General features: G+C 40.5%; 1 protein-coding gene across 1 annotated transcript in view; it reads left to right on the forward strand.

The window, feature by feature from the left end:
* Nucleotides 1-13635, forward strand: part of TSHR (thyroid stimulating hormone receptor) — a 166950-nt gene that overhangs the window by 110934 nt on the left and 42381 nt on the right. The window contains exons 5-8 of the mRNA XM_027120220.1: nt 4522-4596; nt 7064-7138; nt 8866-8943; nt 12178-12246. Coding sequence (XP_026976021.1) covers nt 4522-4596; nt 7064-7138; nt 8866-8943; nt 12178-12246 — 297 coding nt within the window. The remainder of the gene's footprint in view (nt 1-4521; nt 4597-7063; nt 7139-8865; nt 8944-12177; nt 12247-13635) is intronic.

Consider the following 13635-nt stretch of genomic DNA (forward strand, 5'->3'; position numbering starts at 1 on the left):
ATTTCTCAGAAGAAAATCCAGAATCTAGATGTATGATTAAATGAACCTAATGTATGCTAAATTATTAATCTGCTGTCTTGTGAAAACACTGCACACTGGGCATCATTAGACTTTTCATCTAAATGTCCATTTTATTTGAAATCCAATGAAGGAAAATTAAGCAATAATGAGTATTTATATTTAAGCTCTGGTCGATGATCTCCTTTAAACATCATTAAAAAAAAAAAAAAAGCTGTATTTGGAGTTAGAATTCCTAGTTTAAGGTCCAGAGTTGCCTCTAACTGTGTAACAGATCAGTCACTTAACGTTTCTAAGCATCTGCATTGTTTTGTCTCTAAAATAAGGAGGATGTTACCTACTTCTCTAAAATCAGTTCTTCTATTCCCTCACTGGTAGAACTGTTCTGAGTAATAAATATACCCAATCCCTTTTCACCTTATAATTTTCCAAGGCTGGGCTTTTTTCTATTCAGTAAGCTTCAAGACCCTCAAGTATTTCCCGGACACAGCTAAATCGCCCCACTCCGTGGAAGAGCATACTTGAAGATTTAAGCAAACTCTTTGGCACTGCATATTAAAATTTTTTATATAGGATATGTATTGCTATTTTTTTTAATTTGGGGTTTTCTTTTGCATGGCTTTTATTATATTTTTTTCCTCATTTGAACAAGATAAAATAAAAAGTAAAATTCACACATTCCTAGCCTCCAAACCTTTCTCCCGGAGATGACCACTATTAACAGTGTGCTCTGTATTTTAAGAATTTATTGATGCTTATTGTATGAGTTTGGGTAGGCTAATTACTGTAAGAAACAGACAAAAATAAAAATGTGTAAACCCTAAGGTAACAAGTTTATTTCTTCTTTATGAGACAGTACTGGGTAGATGAGCAGGTGGGCAGGGTAGCCTTCCTCCATGCAGTCACTCGGGGACCCAGGCTCCTGATCCAGAGGCACTGGGATCTTCAGCTCTTGTTCAAACTCACCCTGCAGGACATCTCTATTCCAACCCACTGTGCTGCAATTACATATAGGTTTTCTTTCTCTCGGTGTCCCCAGCTTCCTGGCAGCATATCTGGCCTCCTGCACACTTGAGCCATAATTGCTTTACTCAAAATTGTGTGATTCAAATTCACCCTCCCAGGCATTCTTGGAACTCATTCCAGTTTGGACTCCTATTTTCTCCTTCTTATCAGAGGTTTCTGGTACTTACCTCCACATCTCCATTGCTTTTTTTGCAACAGCTATACCAGCTGCATTCAATTCTGACATCGGTCTCCATTTAGCTAAACTACTGGCAGTCCATGCCCCACTCCCCTTCTTTGTTTCAGCAGAGATTTTATTTTTCTAGATTTATCGAGATATAATTGACATATAACATTGTGTAAGTTTAAGGTATGCAATGTGTTGATTTAGTATACTCATATACTGCAAAATGATTCCCACCATTGCATGAGCTAACACCTCTGTCCTGTTACATAATTATCATTTCTTTTTTGTGGTGAGAATATTTAACATCTCTTGTAGCAACTTTCAGTGATATAGTACAGTATTATTAGCTGTAATCACCATGCTGTACATTAGATTCTCAGAATTTGCTAATCTTATAACTGGAAGCTTGTACACTTTAACCAATATCTCCCCAGTCCCTGGTAACCACCACTCTACTCTCTGTTTCTCTGAGTTTGGCACTTTTAGATTCCACGTGTAAATGATTTCATACAGTATTTATCTTTCTCTCAGCAGAGATATTTTAAAAGTCATTTGCGAACAAGTGTTAACCACTTACCTCAGAAGGTGGCTTCTTTTGCCTGGTGTTTTCTTGCGGTATCTCTTGTCCATCTTTCCCCTTTATTTCACTCATACATTTTCCCTGAAAAATCCATCTCCTCTTTTGTGTCTCCCTCTCTCTGCCTGTAGCCTCTCTCACCTCTTTCTTCTCTTACAGCTGCCATGTTGGTTGCCAGCCTCATTTAATCAGCTGTAACCAACAGCTGTGGTTCATTTCCCTTTCATTCTCTATCCCTAAAGTTGATTCAGCCAGGCTACACTCTTTTATTGTGACATTCTCTTGGGCTGCTCACTCAAGTTCACTTGTTCAACAATAGTCACTCATGGAGCAATTTTCCAGAATGCAAACCACACTCAGTTGTCAAACTCTTCTAACTAGTTTACGTTTGATTGACAGACGTTTGAACCGTCCTCTCCAAATGGAAAGCTCTGGCAAGGAGCTTACTGCTCACCACACAGAGCATCTCAACAGAGTCTGATAGTCTTAGAGGGGCAAGGTGGGATTGCTATGAGAGTGTGCAGTGGGGTAGCCAATGGTCCTAGTTTACCCAGGATAGAGGGAGTTTCAGGGATGCAGGGCTTTTAGTTTCAAGCCAGAGCAAAATTTAAACCATCTAGTTTAAAGTGGGTCTTTCTATGCAGGGTCTTGGTTGGATAAAGATCGTGATACGATAGTTTAGGATTAGTGGACACAACAAGGCAAAGATTTTGAAGTGAGGGTTTCTAAGAGTTTTGGGATATAAACTGTTGAAGCATTGATGGGTCTTTCAAGAAGTTCCCAAAATTAATAATAAAGTTATTTTCCTGGGCAAAAGTTATGCTAATGAAGACAAGGGACCAGGAAGGTTATGCTAATAATAGACAGTAAGCTGAGGTGGGGGAAGTGGGAGATGGTTTCTGTTCTCAGAGTTAATGCCACTCTCTCTTTTCCAAGGTCTGTTTCATATCCACTGTCCTTTGTCAAATGCAAAACCTAGTGGGGGTTTTTTGTTCGTTTGGTTTATGTTTTTAAATTTTTGCAAACATTGCATTACCTCCAACCCCAAGTCTCCAATGTCTGTTCCAGCTTTCATTCCACTCAGGAGAATAACAATAATAAAACTATCACCTATAGAGCCCTCACCATAAACTAAGACACATATCAAACCCCTTATAGACATTATTTGACCCTCATAAGAGTCTTATGAAAGAGGCACTATTATTGTCCCTATTTTACAGATGAGGAAACTATGGCTCAAAGAGGTCAAGTAACTTGTCCAAGGTCATGTAGCCAGAAGTGGCAGAGCCAAGATTTGATCTCAGGTCCATCCAACTCTTCAGTAATAAAAGGGAGCAAATTACTGATATATGCTACACGTGGATGAACTTCACACTCTGTTAAGTGAAAGAAGCCAGACGCACGAGACTACATATTTCTGATTCCATTTATATGAACTGTCCACATAAGGCAAATTTAGAGGTAGAAAGGAGATCAGTGGTTCCTAGGCAAGAGGCAGGGCGTGGGAATTAATTGCAAATGTACATATGATTATTTTTTGTCATTAATAGAAATGTTCTAAAACTGGATTGTGATGATAATTGATTTTACAATTCTGTAAGTTTACTAAACATCATCTAATTGTATCTAATCACAACGCATGAAGTTAATGGAAATTCTCATTCAGTAAAACTGTTTAAAAAATCCCAGAGGCTAGATTCTAAGTCTTCTAGTTGTTACCAGCAACCCCTAGGTGCAGGTTCCTTTAGGAATCAAGCCTTAGGTGCCATTCAGAAGGGGATAGACTATAAGTCTTACTAAGTTTTCCTACCCTCTTCACATAAGCCTTTAAACTCTTTTAACCAATCTACACATGTTGAATACATTTAATTCTACCAATGAGAGTCCATTTCTAAGCAGGCACTAATTTCATTAATGCTAACTGTGCATTTTGATTAGCATGTATATAAACCTAAGTAGATAAGTTATAGACATATATGATATTATCACATGTGCTCAAGAGCTTTCAGTTACTGATATAGAAAAATAAACCCAAGTGAACTCTTAATACTCACTACCTCTACTGCCTCTGAAATAGCAATTGACAGAGGAGCCTCACTGACCTTATTTTCTTGCTGTAATCCATTATATAATCCACTCAGACCCCCACTCCAGGGCCAGGTTACTTGCTGTTGTTAATAAAGATATCTTCCCTCAACAAACCATTGGAGAGATTTTTCTTTTCTATTCAAATCTAAAAGGAAAAAAGACTCGGAGACTGTAGATGAGAAAGGTCACCCCAAAATTTAAATGGATTGAAACTAAGCCAGTGATGAGAGCTGAACAGTCATTGTGTCCCTGAAAGGAGCCAAAAAGTAGCTTGTGGGCTTCCCTGGTGGTGCAGTGGTTGGGAGTCCACCTGCCGATGCAGGGGACACGGGTTCGTGCCCTGGTCCGGGAAGATCCCACATGCCATGGAGCGGCTGGGCCTGTGGGCCATGGCTGCTGAGCCTGTGCGTCCGGAGCCTGTGCTCCTCAATGGGAGAGGCCACAACAGTGAGAGGCCCGCGTACAGCAAAAAAAAAAAAAAGTAGCTTGTTGTGGATGGGACTGGCTCCTGGGAGAAGTCCTTGGGGCACCATGTAAATGTGTATTCCTCTCAGGAACATTTGCTAAACCTGATTTATGTTGTTTTATCTTTCATAAGAACAGAAAGGGATATATTACAGTGAATATGTTTCCTGTACTTTTACAGAGAGATTCGGAATACCAGAAGCTTAACTTACATAGACCGCAGCGCCCTGAAAGAGCTCCCCCTTCTAAAGTTCCTGTAAGTATTAACTCCTGTCCCTTCCTACCTTTTTTTTTTTTTTTAAGAGAATTATAATGTAGGAATATCCCTAGGATGATGTGGGCCATTTTAGTGGTGTGTGGCCTGGAGCAATCACATCCTGTGACTTACTCCCCACCTTTTCCCATGAGGCAAGGTAACAGGTGAAATGATACACATTTTAAAAACCTATTCAAAAGTCAACACATAATGCTGGGACGAGAGACCTGCCCCAAGAGACATGAGGGAGAAAATGCCATCATGTATATATGGTCTTTAAATGAATATAACAAAACAAAACAAAAACCTCTGAAAGCCCACTGGTCAATTTTGTTAGGAAATGGGTATCACAATATTAGAGTGACTGTTACACAAAAACAAACAGAAAACAAAAACGGGTAAAACCTCATCTCTTAGAGCTAGGGGGACAAAAATGGAAGGGACAGCACTTACTGCTTTGCTTTGGTGACACCTTGTGAGCTAACTGTAACCTCAATGAGAGCAGGGACCACAACATTTTTGTTCTTTGTTGTATCTTTACTGCTTAGCGCCTACTGCCTAGGTACTCAAGGAAGTGTGTTCAGTGGATGTGTGTGTATGGCCTCAGGTCTTCTGGGTACCTTCCTTTCTTCCCTTCTTTCTTGCTCACATGCGTTGTAAAAAATTAGAACACAAAAACGTTATGAAGAAAAAAAGTCAACCTTAATCCCAATACTCAGAAATAATCACTATTAACATATTAGTTCATTTCCATCTAGGGATTTTAAATAAAAGTATATATCCAAATGTATTTTATGAAATTAGTCTTTAAGGATGAATAGAGTTTATCCAGGAAAAGGAGGGGGAGGGGTAGAAGAGAAATACAAGTGGATGGGATAGCATGATAAAGATACAAAGGTGTGGAACCACATGCCTTGTTTGGGGAATGAAAAATAGTTCAGTATTGAAGAGGTAGGAGTGGGAGATGCCAGGAGAACAGAAGAGGATATGGATGAGAAATGTGGCTGAAAGGGTATCTGGCGAGTAATAAAAACTTATAGCACAAGGCAATTGCTCCTGTGTGGACTTTGAGTTCCAATCCATCAGTAACTCTTTGATATGATGGTCCCCTGCTATGTGCAGGGCTCAGTGGGGAACATGTAGGATAAAAAAACATTGTCCTTGCCTTCAAGAAACTTACAATCTAGTTAAAGAAGATATTATATATGGGATTGAAAAGTTCCTCCCCTAGGAGAACAATGGTAAGTGACAAATAAGAGGTACATACATTATCTGGGGGTACAGGTAATTAGAGGAGACATCCAGAAGGAGATGGACTTGTTCAGGGTTTTAAAGAATAGACAGGTCTTGGTCCAAGTCCCTAATATGGCATTTCCAGCCCTTTTTGATATGGTCCCCACTTAACTCTGGGTCTCCCCACCATACTCTTCCACATGAACAGCTGTTGCAATTGAACTAGATTTTTTTACTGTTCTCCAAATATACCTCATGGAATCTTACATCTCTCCTTTGTTATTTAGAATGTCCCATTTGCTTTTTTGAGAACTCAGGCTCTTCTTCCTCTTCAAATCATATGTCTTCCCTTCTAAAAGGAGTCAGGTCAGAATTTGCCTTAGATGGTACAGCAATGGGACTAGAATTTTCTCTACTGGAAGACTTTCTTTAAAGATCTACTGGTAGTTACAAGTTCTCACCACGTCATACCGAAGCTCTCAAAAAAATCACTAAATCCACTACCTATGTTCTAGTAGCTGCAAGAAATGTGAAACCAACTAAGTCTGAGAGGCATCCAGAGTTTGAGAGTTTTTGGATTCATGCTGTCAATGCACGTTTTAATCTTGACATTTTGCCCTGATGACACAGCTTTGGAGAGTGAAGATATTGTCTTTGACTGATTTCCTCCCTTATCTGGACATAGTTTTATGGTACTGCTGCCATGGTATTCTCAAGTGACTGCCATGGGAATACCATTCTTGGTAAAATAATGAACACAATATAATGTAGAGTTTGAAAGAAGAAGCCTGGCTTGGAGTTGGGTAATTATATTATCTTCCTGTCCCATCCTCTCCTTATTCTACCCTCCCTTCCCCCCAACACACACATAATGTCCTCCAGTTAAAACAAGGAAATCACACACACACACACACACACACACACACATGGAAAGAAATCTGAATTCCTATTTCTAGGAATCCCACTTGGTTCAAACAATCCCCAGATGCTTCTAAACAGAAAAGATGTATTGACACTGGTGGACTGGGTTAGATTCTTGATTCTTCAGGGAGCATCATTTCATCCAAGGATTAGAACTTGCCATGGTCTCTCAGATAATTAATGAAGGACTTAGGATTTGATCCTAGTCTGACTTCAGAGCACATACTTTTAGCTATTACATTATTCTACTTCTTATGTGTTGATTTTCTTACCTTATTTCTGTTCTTTTGTTCTTCTTTTTCATGTACTTTAGTGGCATTTTCAACACTGGACTTAGAGTATTCCCAGACCTGACCAAAGTTTATTCCACTGATGTATTCTTCATACTGTAAGTGTGCACATATGCAATATTTGGCAATATTTTACTTGCCACTGACAAGAACTGGGCTGCAGCCAGAGGGGTTGGTTGAAACCAAGTGAAGCAGTTCTTTCAAGGAGGAAGCAGTGATCAGCTGTGACAAATGCACTGATGGATGAAGTAAGGCAAGGACTGAGAAATGGCCATTGGGTTTAGTAACACGGGGCATCAGTGATTCTGAAGAGAACGCTTCCAGTGGGGTTCTGCGGGTGGAGAAGTCTGGTTGGAGTGGGCTCAAGAAAGAACCAGAAGGGGGAATTAGAGAGAGTGACCATAACAAACTCTTTAGGGAAGTTTTACTACAAAAAAGAAGCAGAAAATGCCTCAGTAGTTGGAGCATATTGAATACGGAGAAAAGGGTTTTTTGTTTTTTTATTTTTAATGGGAGAAACTATGGCATATTTTTGCTGCTGGGATTGTTTGAATAGAAGGAATTTGATGATAATGATGATACTCTATTTTTCACATAGTTTTTCACAGCTTTTCACTCTCCCATGTGTTATCATATTTGCTCCTCTCGACCACCTTACGAGATATAAAAAGAAGTAACAGTTTTTCCACTAAACAAATGAGGAAACGGAGGAATAGAAAACCTAAGGGATTTTGTCTGAGGAGAGTCCCAAGGAGCAGTTGTGAGTGGTGCTCAAACTACTTCCTGTGACTTCTGATTGGGGCCATGGTGCTCTTTTCCAAAACCTATGACACAGTTAAGTATCTTACTAGTTGTTTAGAAGTGAAAGGACATATGCAGAGAGAATTACAGACTGAGTTTGAACTACAGAATCAGCAAAATGTAGAATGATAGGATCCAAACTCTTGGGATTCTGTTAGAAAAAATGCCCATGCTTCTTTGCTGCAGAAGAGCTCAGTTCATAATACAGGCCGTCTTCCAGCAACTAGACTGGCATAGAAATGTTCTCTAGGAGTATATGTCTTGCAAGTGGAGGGCACTTCAGTAATACTCATGAAATGAAATCAACTGATCCCATTCTAGCAACCCTTTTTAGGGGTTCCACACGCTGAGAAAATGAGTTGCTCTGGACAAAGTATTAGTCAGCGATTCATGAGAAATCTCTGAGACCCACCTGCTCCCCTTGCACATGAGGATTGTCAGGAACCTCAGCCCACACCCAGAGCTTACTTGCTCACTGCACATGTGGGGCTCTGAGTATATGTCCACCTAGGACAGCTCTCACCACCTCACCGGACCTCTGAGCCACCAACAGCTAAGAAGTGTCAATGACACCTAAAAAGAAATAAGATAAAACTGAATTGTGTCAGGTTATTTATTTAAGGGCATATGTGCAGCAAGAGCCCAGCTCCAGAAGGAAAGCATTTTTTTTTTAATTTATTTTTGGCTGCATTGGGTCTTTGTTGCTGCACACAGGCTCTCTAGTTGTGGCGAGCAGGGGCTACTCTTCATTGCGGTGCGCGGGCTTCTCAGTGCGGTCGCTTCTCTGGTTGCGGAGCATGGGCTCTAGGCATGTGGGCTTCAGTAGTTGTGGCTCACGGGCTCTAGAGCGCAGGCTCAGCAGTTGTGGCGCACGGGCTTAGTTGCTCCACGGCATATGGGATCTTCCCAGACCAGGGCTTGAACCCGTGTCCCCTGCAACGGCAGGCGGATTCTTAACCACTGAGACACCAGGGAAGCCCAGAAAGCACTTTTTTCACCAGGTGTTTTTGTTCCTCTCCTGCAGTGAAATTACAGACAACCCCTACATGACTTCGATCCCTGCAAATGCTTTTCAGGGCCTGTGCAATGAAACCTTGACACTGTGAGTACTGCCAGTTCCACTCCTGCCAACAATGAAATATTTATTTGGGCCACTGTACTATTTCCACAGGCCATCCAAGAACCGTACTACCATATAGTATGTGCTCTATGGTCTACCGAGGGTTTCACATAGTTAAATAAGAGTAGTGACTCATGGTGTGGTGCTCTACAGGTGACGAAGTGGTTTAGGTAACAAGACGAGAGAGTAGTCCCTTACAGAAGGGGTCAGTGCACCATTCAGATTTTACAGACCACATGGCCTTTGTGGCAACTGTTCAACTCTGCTATTTCAGGGCAAAAGCAGCCATCCACAATATAGAAACTAATGAGCATAGCTATGTTCCAACAAAATTTTATTTACAAAAACAGCCAGTGGGCCAGATTTGGCCTGCAGACCTTATAATAGTCTGGGTTCTAGTATCCCCATTGAACAGAGGAAGAACCTGGGGTTAAAGCAAATTTAAGTGACTTTCCCAAGGTCACTGAGCTAGAAAATGGTGATGCTAGGGGCTTTTCATACTCTGCACTCATACTTCAACTGTGTCGTCACAAGCTATTATTAAGTTCCTATGAAGGGATATTGAATAGAAAACATAGTTCTGCTCTACATCATCATTTTGCCAGAGTTTGAATGGGTTCTGCTCTTTAGTTGTTCAAAAGAAATGCTAGATCAGGGAAATTCACAAAATGTTCTAATGAAGGAGATCTAATAGAGGTACAAAAGATGAGTTAATTCTCCAAGCTGGTAAAAATTCCCCTCTCTCATCGAATTAGCTACAAAGTAGAGTTGGGACTACATCCAAAGGATCCCGTCTCTCTAGTTTCAGTACCACTGCCCAGGTTCAGGCCTGGTGGGGGTTTTGCCCAGATTGTCACCCAGCTCCCTTTCTCCAGTCACACTACAGTCCAAGGGTTCTTCGTCGTATGCAAACCTGATTGAATTATGCCCCAGCAAAATTGATCCAGGCCTCCACACGACCCTTTGAAGAGGCAGTTTCCAAGCGTTCCAAGTCAAGCAGTCTTGACCCTGTGAAGGTATCTCAACCTCTGGGACTCTATCCACAGTGGAGCATTTCAATTCATCCTTCTCGAAAAATGGGGAGAGCTCTCTTGATAAGACAAGAGACTCCTCAGCCACCATTTCATTTGACAGCACAGCAAAGACTGGGGTTTAGCCTGCTCAGTCCCCAAACCTCAAGGCCATTTACCTCTTCCGTAAAGCCTTCCATTGTGCCCACTCATTGTATATAAACACCAGTCTCAATTTCTTTGCAGAATGTTACCTCCACATTTTGACATCCTTTTCTAGGGACCCGTATCCCAAGCAGCCCTCTCAAGTGAAAGCTGCTGTTTGTCTCACACCCAGCATGGGGCCCAGTAGGCATTTGATAAACCTCTGAATGAGGGAACCTTAACTTTCCTGAAACCTAGAGGTGGGGATGGCATAGCTTGTCCATTATCTTTTCAGATGATTATTTCTACATACCTGCAAAAGTCCTGGCTTCTTTAAAGCTCATGCTCAAAAAACTATAAACGTGAAAGGGTATGTGTCCAACAGCAAACTTTGTACCCATATTCCTGGTAGGATAGAGTTTCAATCAAAGTTTGCAACCCTTTGTTCTTTCTTTCCTACTATGTTTTTCTTTCTTCACTATTTTCCCTTTCTGAGACCTACTTGTCCAATAAGAGTTTTATTTAATCTTTGAAATGTAATTCCAACAAAGAACATTTTTATTGTCCAGGCCTCTCAGCAAAGTTTGGGAAAATAGAAATGCCAAATGTACAATTCTCACATCTTCATTAATGAACTCTAGTTCAGAAAAAATTAACTTACCTATAGAGCTTTCTCAGCCACTGTGCTTAGCGTCCCGGTGCATTGCAGTCCTCCCCCAGGACACCTTAGTAGCAGGAAATAAACTCATTGTGTAATTATTTTAAACAAAACAAAAAGCAAACAAGGATTGCCTCTTAGTTCTACATACGATAGTTCTTCTAGTTCTTCTAGTTCTTCACAACTACATACGATAAATCCAAGTTTGCAAGGTATTCATTTTAACGTGGTCGTCTCATAAGTGTCCACACCTTACTTGTTAAATGTATAGCTGTTTTATCCTGCCAGTAACGTTTTGATTAGGTATTATTTTATCATAGTTTTACAGACAACGAAAACTGCGGATAATTGAGGTTGAGAAGTTCTCAGGGTCACCTACTATGAAGTGACAGAGCCAGGTCTAATTCCAAGTTTGGAGTCTCCTGTATGCTTCTCACTGTGTTACCAGAGTTCACAGGAGGCACTGCAGTAGTTTTCAGAGTTCCCCTACAATCGCCACTCACTGTGCCTGATTGTGGACATGGCAGCCTTCTCTTATCCCATGCCAGTAGCCCCCAGGAACCCCCATGCACCCCTGTGTAGACCAGAGTTCCCATGGCTGGAGCTCCTTTTCCAGCAGAAAGGATGTGTCCTTTTGGTGGGTGGGAAGAATTGCTTTTGAGTTCAGAAATCCTGATTCCCGACAGCTGTGCATCAGTGCGGCTTTGGCAAATCGCCTCCATATCTCAATAACCTGACTAGGAAATAGAGGAGATAATGCTTCAGTCCAGCCCTTGGAATCGCTGTATGAATTAATTAGTTGCAGAAACATAGCAACAAGTTAAAACATTAAAACTTCCCCAAAAGGCCATGGTCTATCTATTTTCTTAGATTTGTTTTTGAAGTTCAATTTGATTCAGTCCTCAACCATTTAATTAAGCATTTAATGTATGATACACCCTGAGGATTAAAAATATGACTATAAATGTGAAACAACATTTTAAAGAGAAAAATATAAAACCTATGCATTCAGATGAATAATGTCTTTTAAAGTGCTCATCTTGAGAAACTGCACTTATTCCTCCATTATTGACATTGGGTTAACTATTTCCTGAAACCCCAGTTTTTTGAGTATATGTAAAACATTTTTTTAAAAATCCTTAATGATTGCAAATCTTTGCTCATTAAAGTGAATCTGCTTCTGGGAAACAGCTTAAAGCTCTAGGAGCTAAGTCTGGAGAATGGGGATTCAAACTGGAAAACACTATTCCATGTCCCAAATAAGACATACTGTAAAGTTTTCTTGTAGGGCCTAAGAACCTTCATGCACATCTCTGGCACTGAAGAAATAAAGAGCAACCCTCAGAGAAGAGCCAGCACTACCTCTTATAGGTCACTGATTTCTCCTCTCTCTGTTGATTATAGGAAACTATACAACAATGGCTTTACTTCAGTCCAAGGACATGCTTTCAATGGGACAAAGCTGGATGCTGTGTAAGTCAAGGGTTGCCATGGAAACCACTATCCTGCCCTACACTCCCTCCCCCAAGAAGGACCATTCAGTGGGTCAGACTTCTGCTAGAGATAGGTTCCACCCGAGCATTCTTCAACCCCAGAGTTAGCATGACCAAGACTTGGGGATGACGTTAAGGAACTTGACAAGAGCCAGCTTTAGTGGACACACATTAACTCCAATTCTAGATCCCAAAGCTTTTATCCTTAATAAAATGGAGAACGAAGGTGTCACCTTCTATTATCTTATAGGTGTGTGTGTGTGTGTGTGTGTGTGTGTGTGTGTAAATGTTCATCTATCATGTACATGAAGTAAAGGGGTGTCTTTAATTAAGTCCAAAGCTATTCAGAAGGTAAGGCTTTTCTTTCGTTTTATCTGACATATTTTCAGGAAAGGTGTCAGTTTATATTTGATTCAGTTAGAAATAGCTGAAAAGCCATATCCAGATTTTGGCTTCTCTGCAAATAAATAATGCCTAGAACAGGATATTGGCAAAAAGATAGTGATTAACATGGGTCTCTGTCTTTGTAGCACCTTTCTATCAGATCTCTGTGGTCCCCAGTGTCCATGCCAGAGCATACTTTGTGTCTAAGAGCTGCTAGACTGGTTCAGCCATACTGGTGTGTGATTTAACCTAATAGCTAATAAATGACAAAGAGCTTTAGTAGAGTCTGCTTTCCACAGTATGGTGAACTAGATAATTTGTTTCTACTACGAAAGAACTAGATGATATATTTTGAAAAAACTTATTTTATGTCATATCCCCAAGAGAGGAAAATGAAACAACTAACAAACCAGTAGCTGAAACCAAAATGGTGGGTGCTTACAGAGGGTGCAGTTCCCTTGGGGGAACAACAACATCAGTGGTGCCAGGAGACTAGACTCAGTGAGAAGTCAGTGAGAAGGTGGAGAAGTGATGTAAACCTGAGACTGCTGGATTAAGCCAGGGAACCTGGATGAGAGCTGGAGTGGGACCACACTAGTAGAACCTCTGGACTCCTGGCAAAAATAAATGCAAACCTCTGCAGAGGAAAGAACCCCAGTGCAGGCCCAGATTTTTAAAATCAATCAAATAGGTGCTTACAGTCAAAAATCACACATAGGAAAGGAAGAAACTACCATGCGTAAGAGTCAGCTGAAGCAACAAACGATAGATTCTTGTTTAATTTGTTTTATGGCAGTTTATTGAGTATTTTTAAACAATTGTATTTTTTCCATTCCAGAAGTTCTATTTGCTTCTTTAAAAGTTTGCCTGCTCATTTTTGTAATTCCATCTTTTTTTTTTTCCCTTTAAACATTTCATACATAGTTGTTTTATATTCTGGAAACGATCATTGCACAATCTTAAGGCCTGTGGTTCTAGATCTGTT

This window comes from Aethalodelphis obliquidens, unplaced genomic scaffold (genome assembly GCF_003676395.1).
Source record: "Aethalodelphis obliquidens isolate GAN/ISIS:26980383/991018 unplaced genomic scaffold, ASM367639v1 scaffold21, whole genome shotgun sequence".
Classification (NCBI taxonomy): Eukaryota; Metazoa; Chordata; class Mammalia; order Artiodactyla; family Delphinidae; genus Aethalodelphis; species Aethalodelphis obliquidens.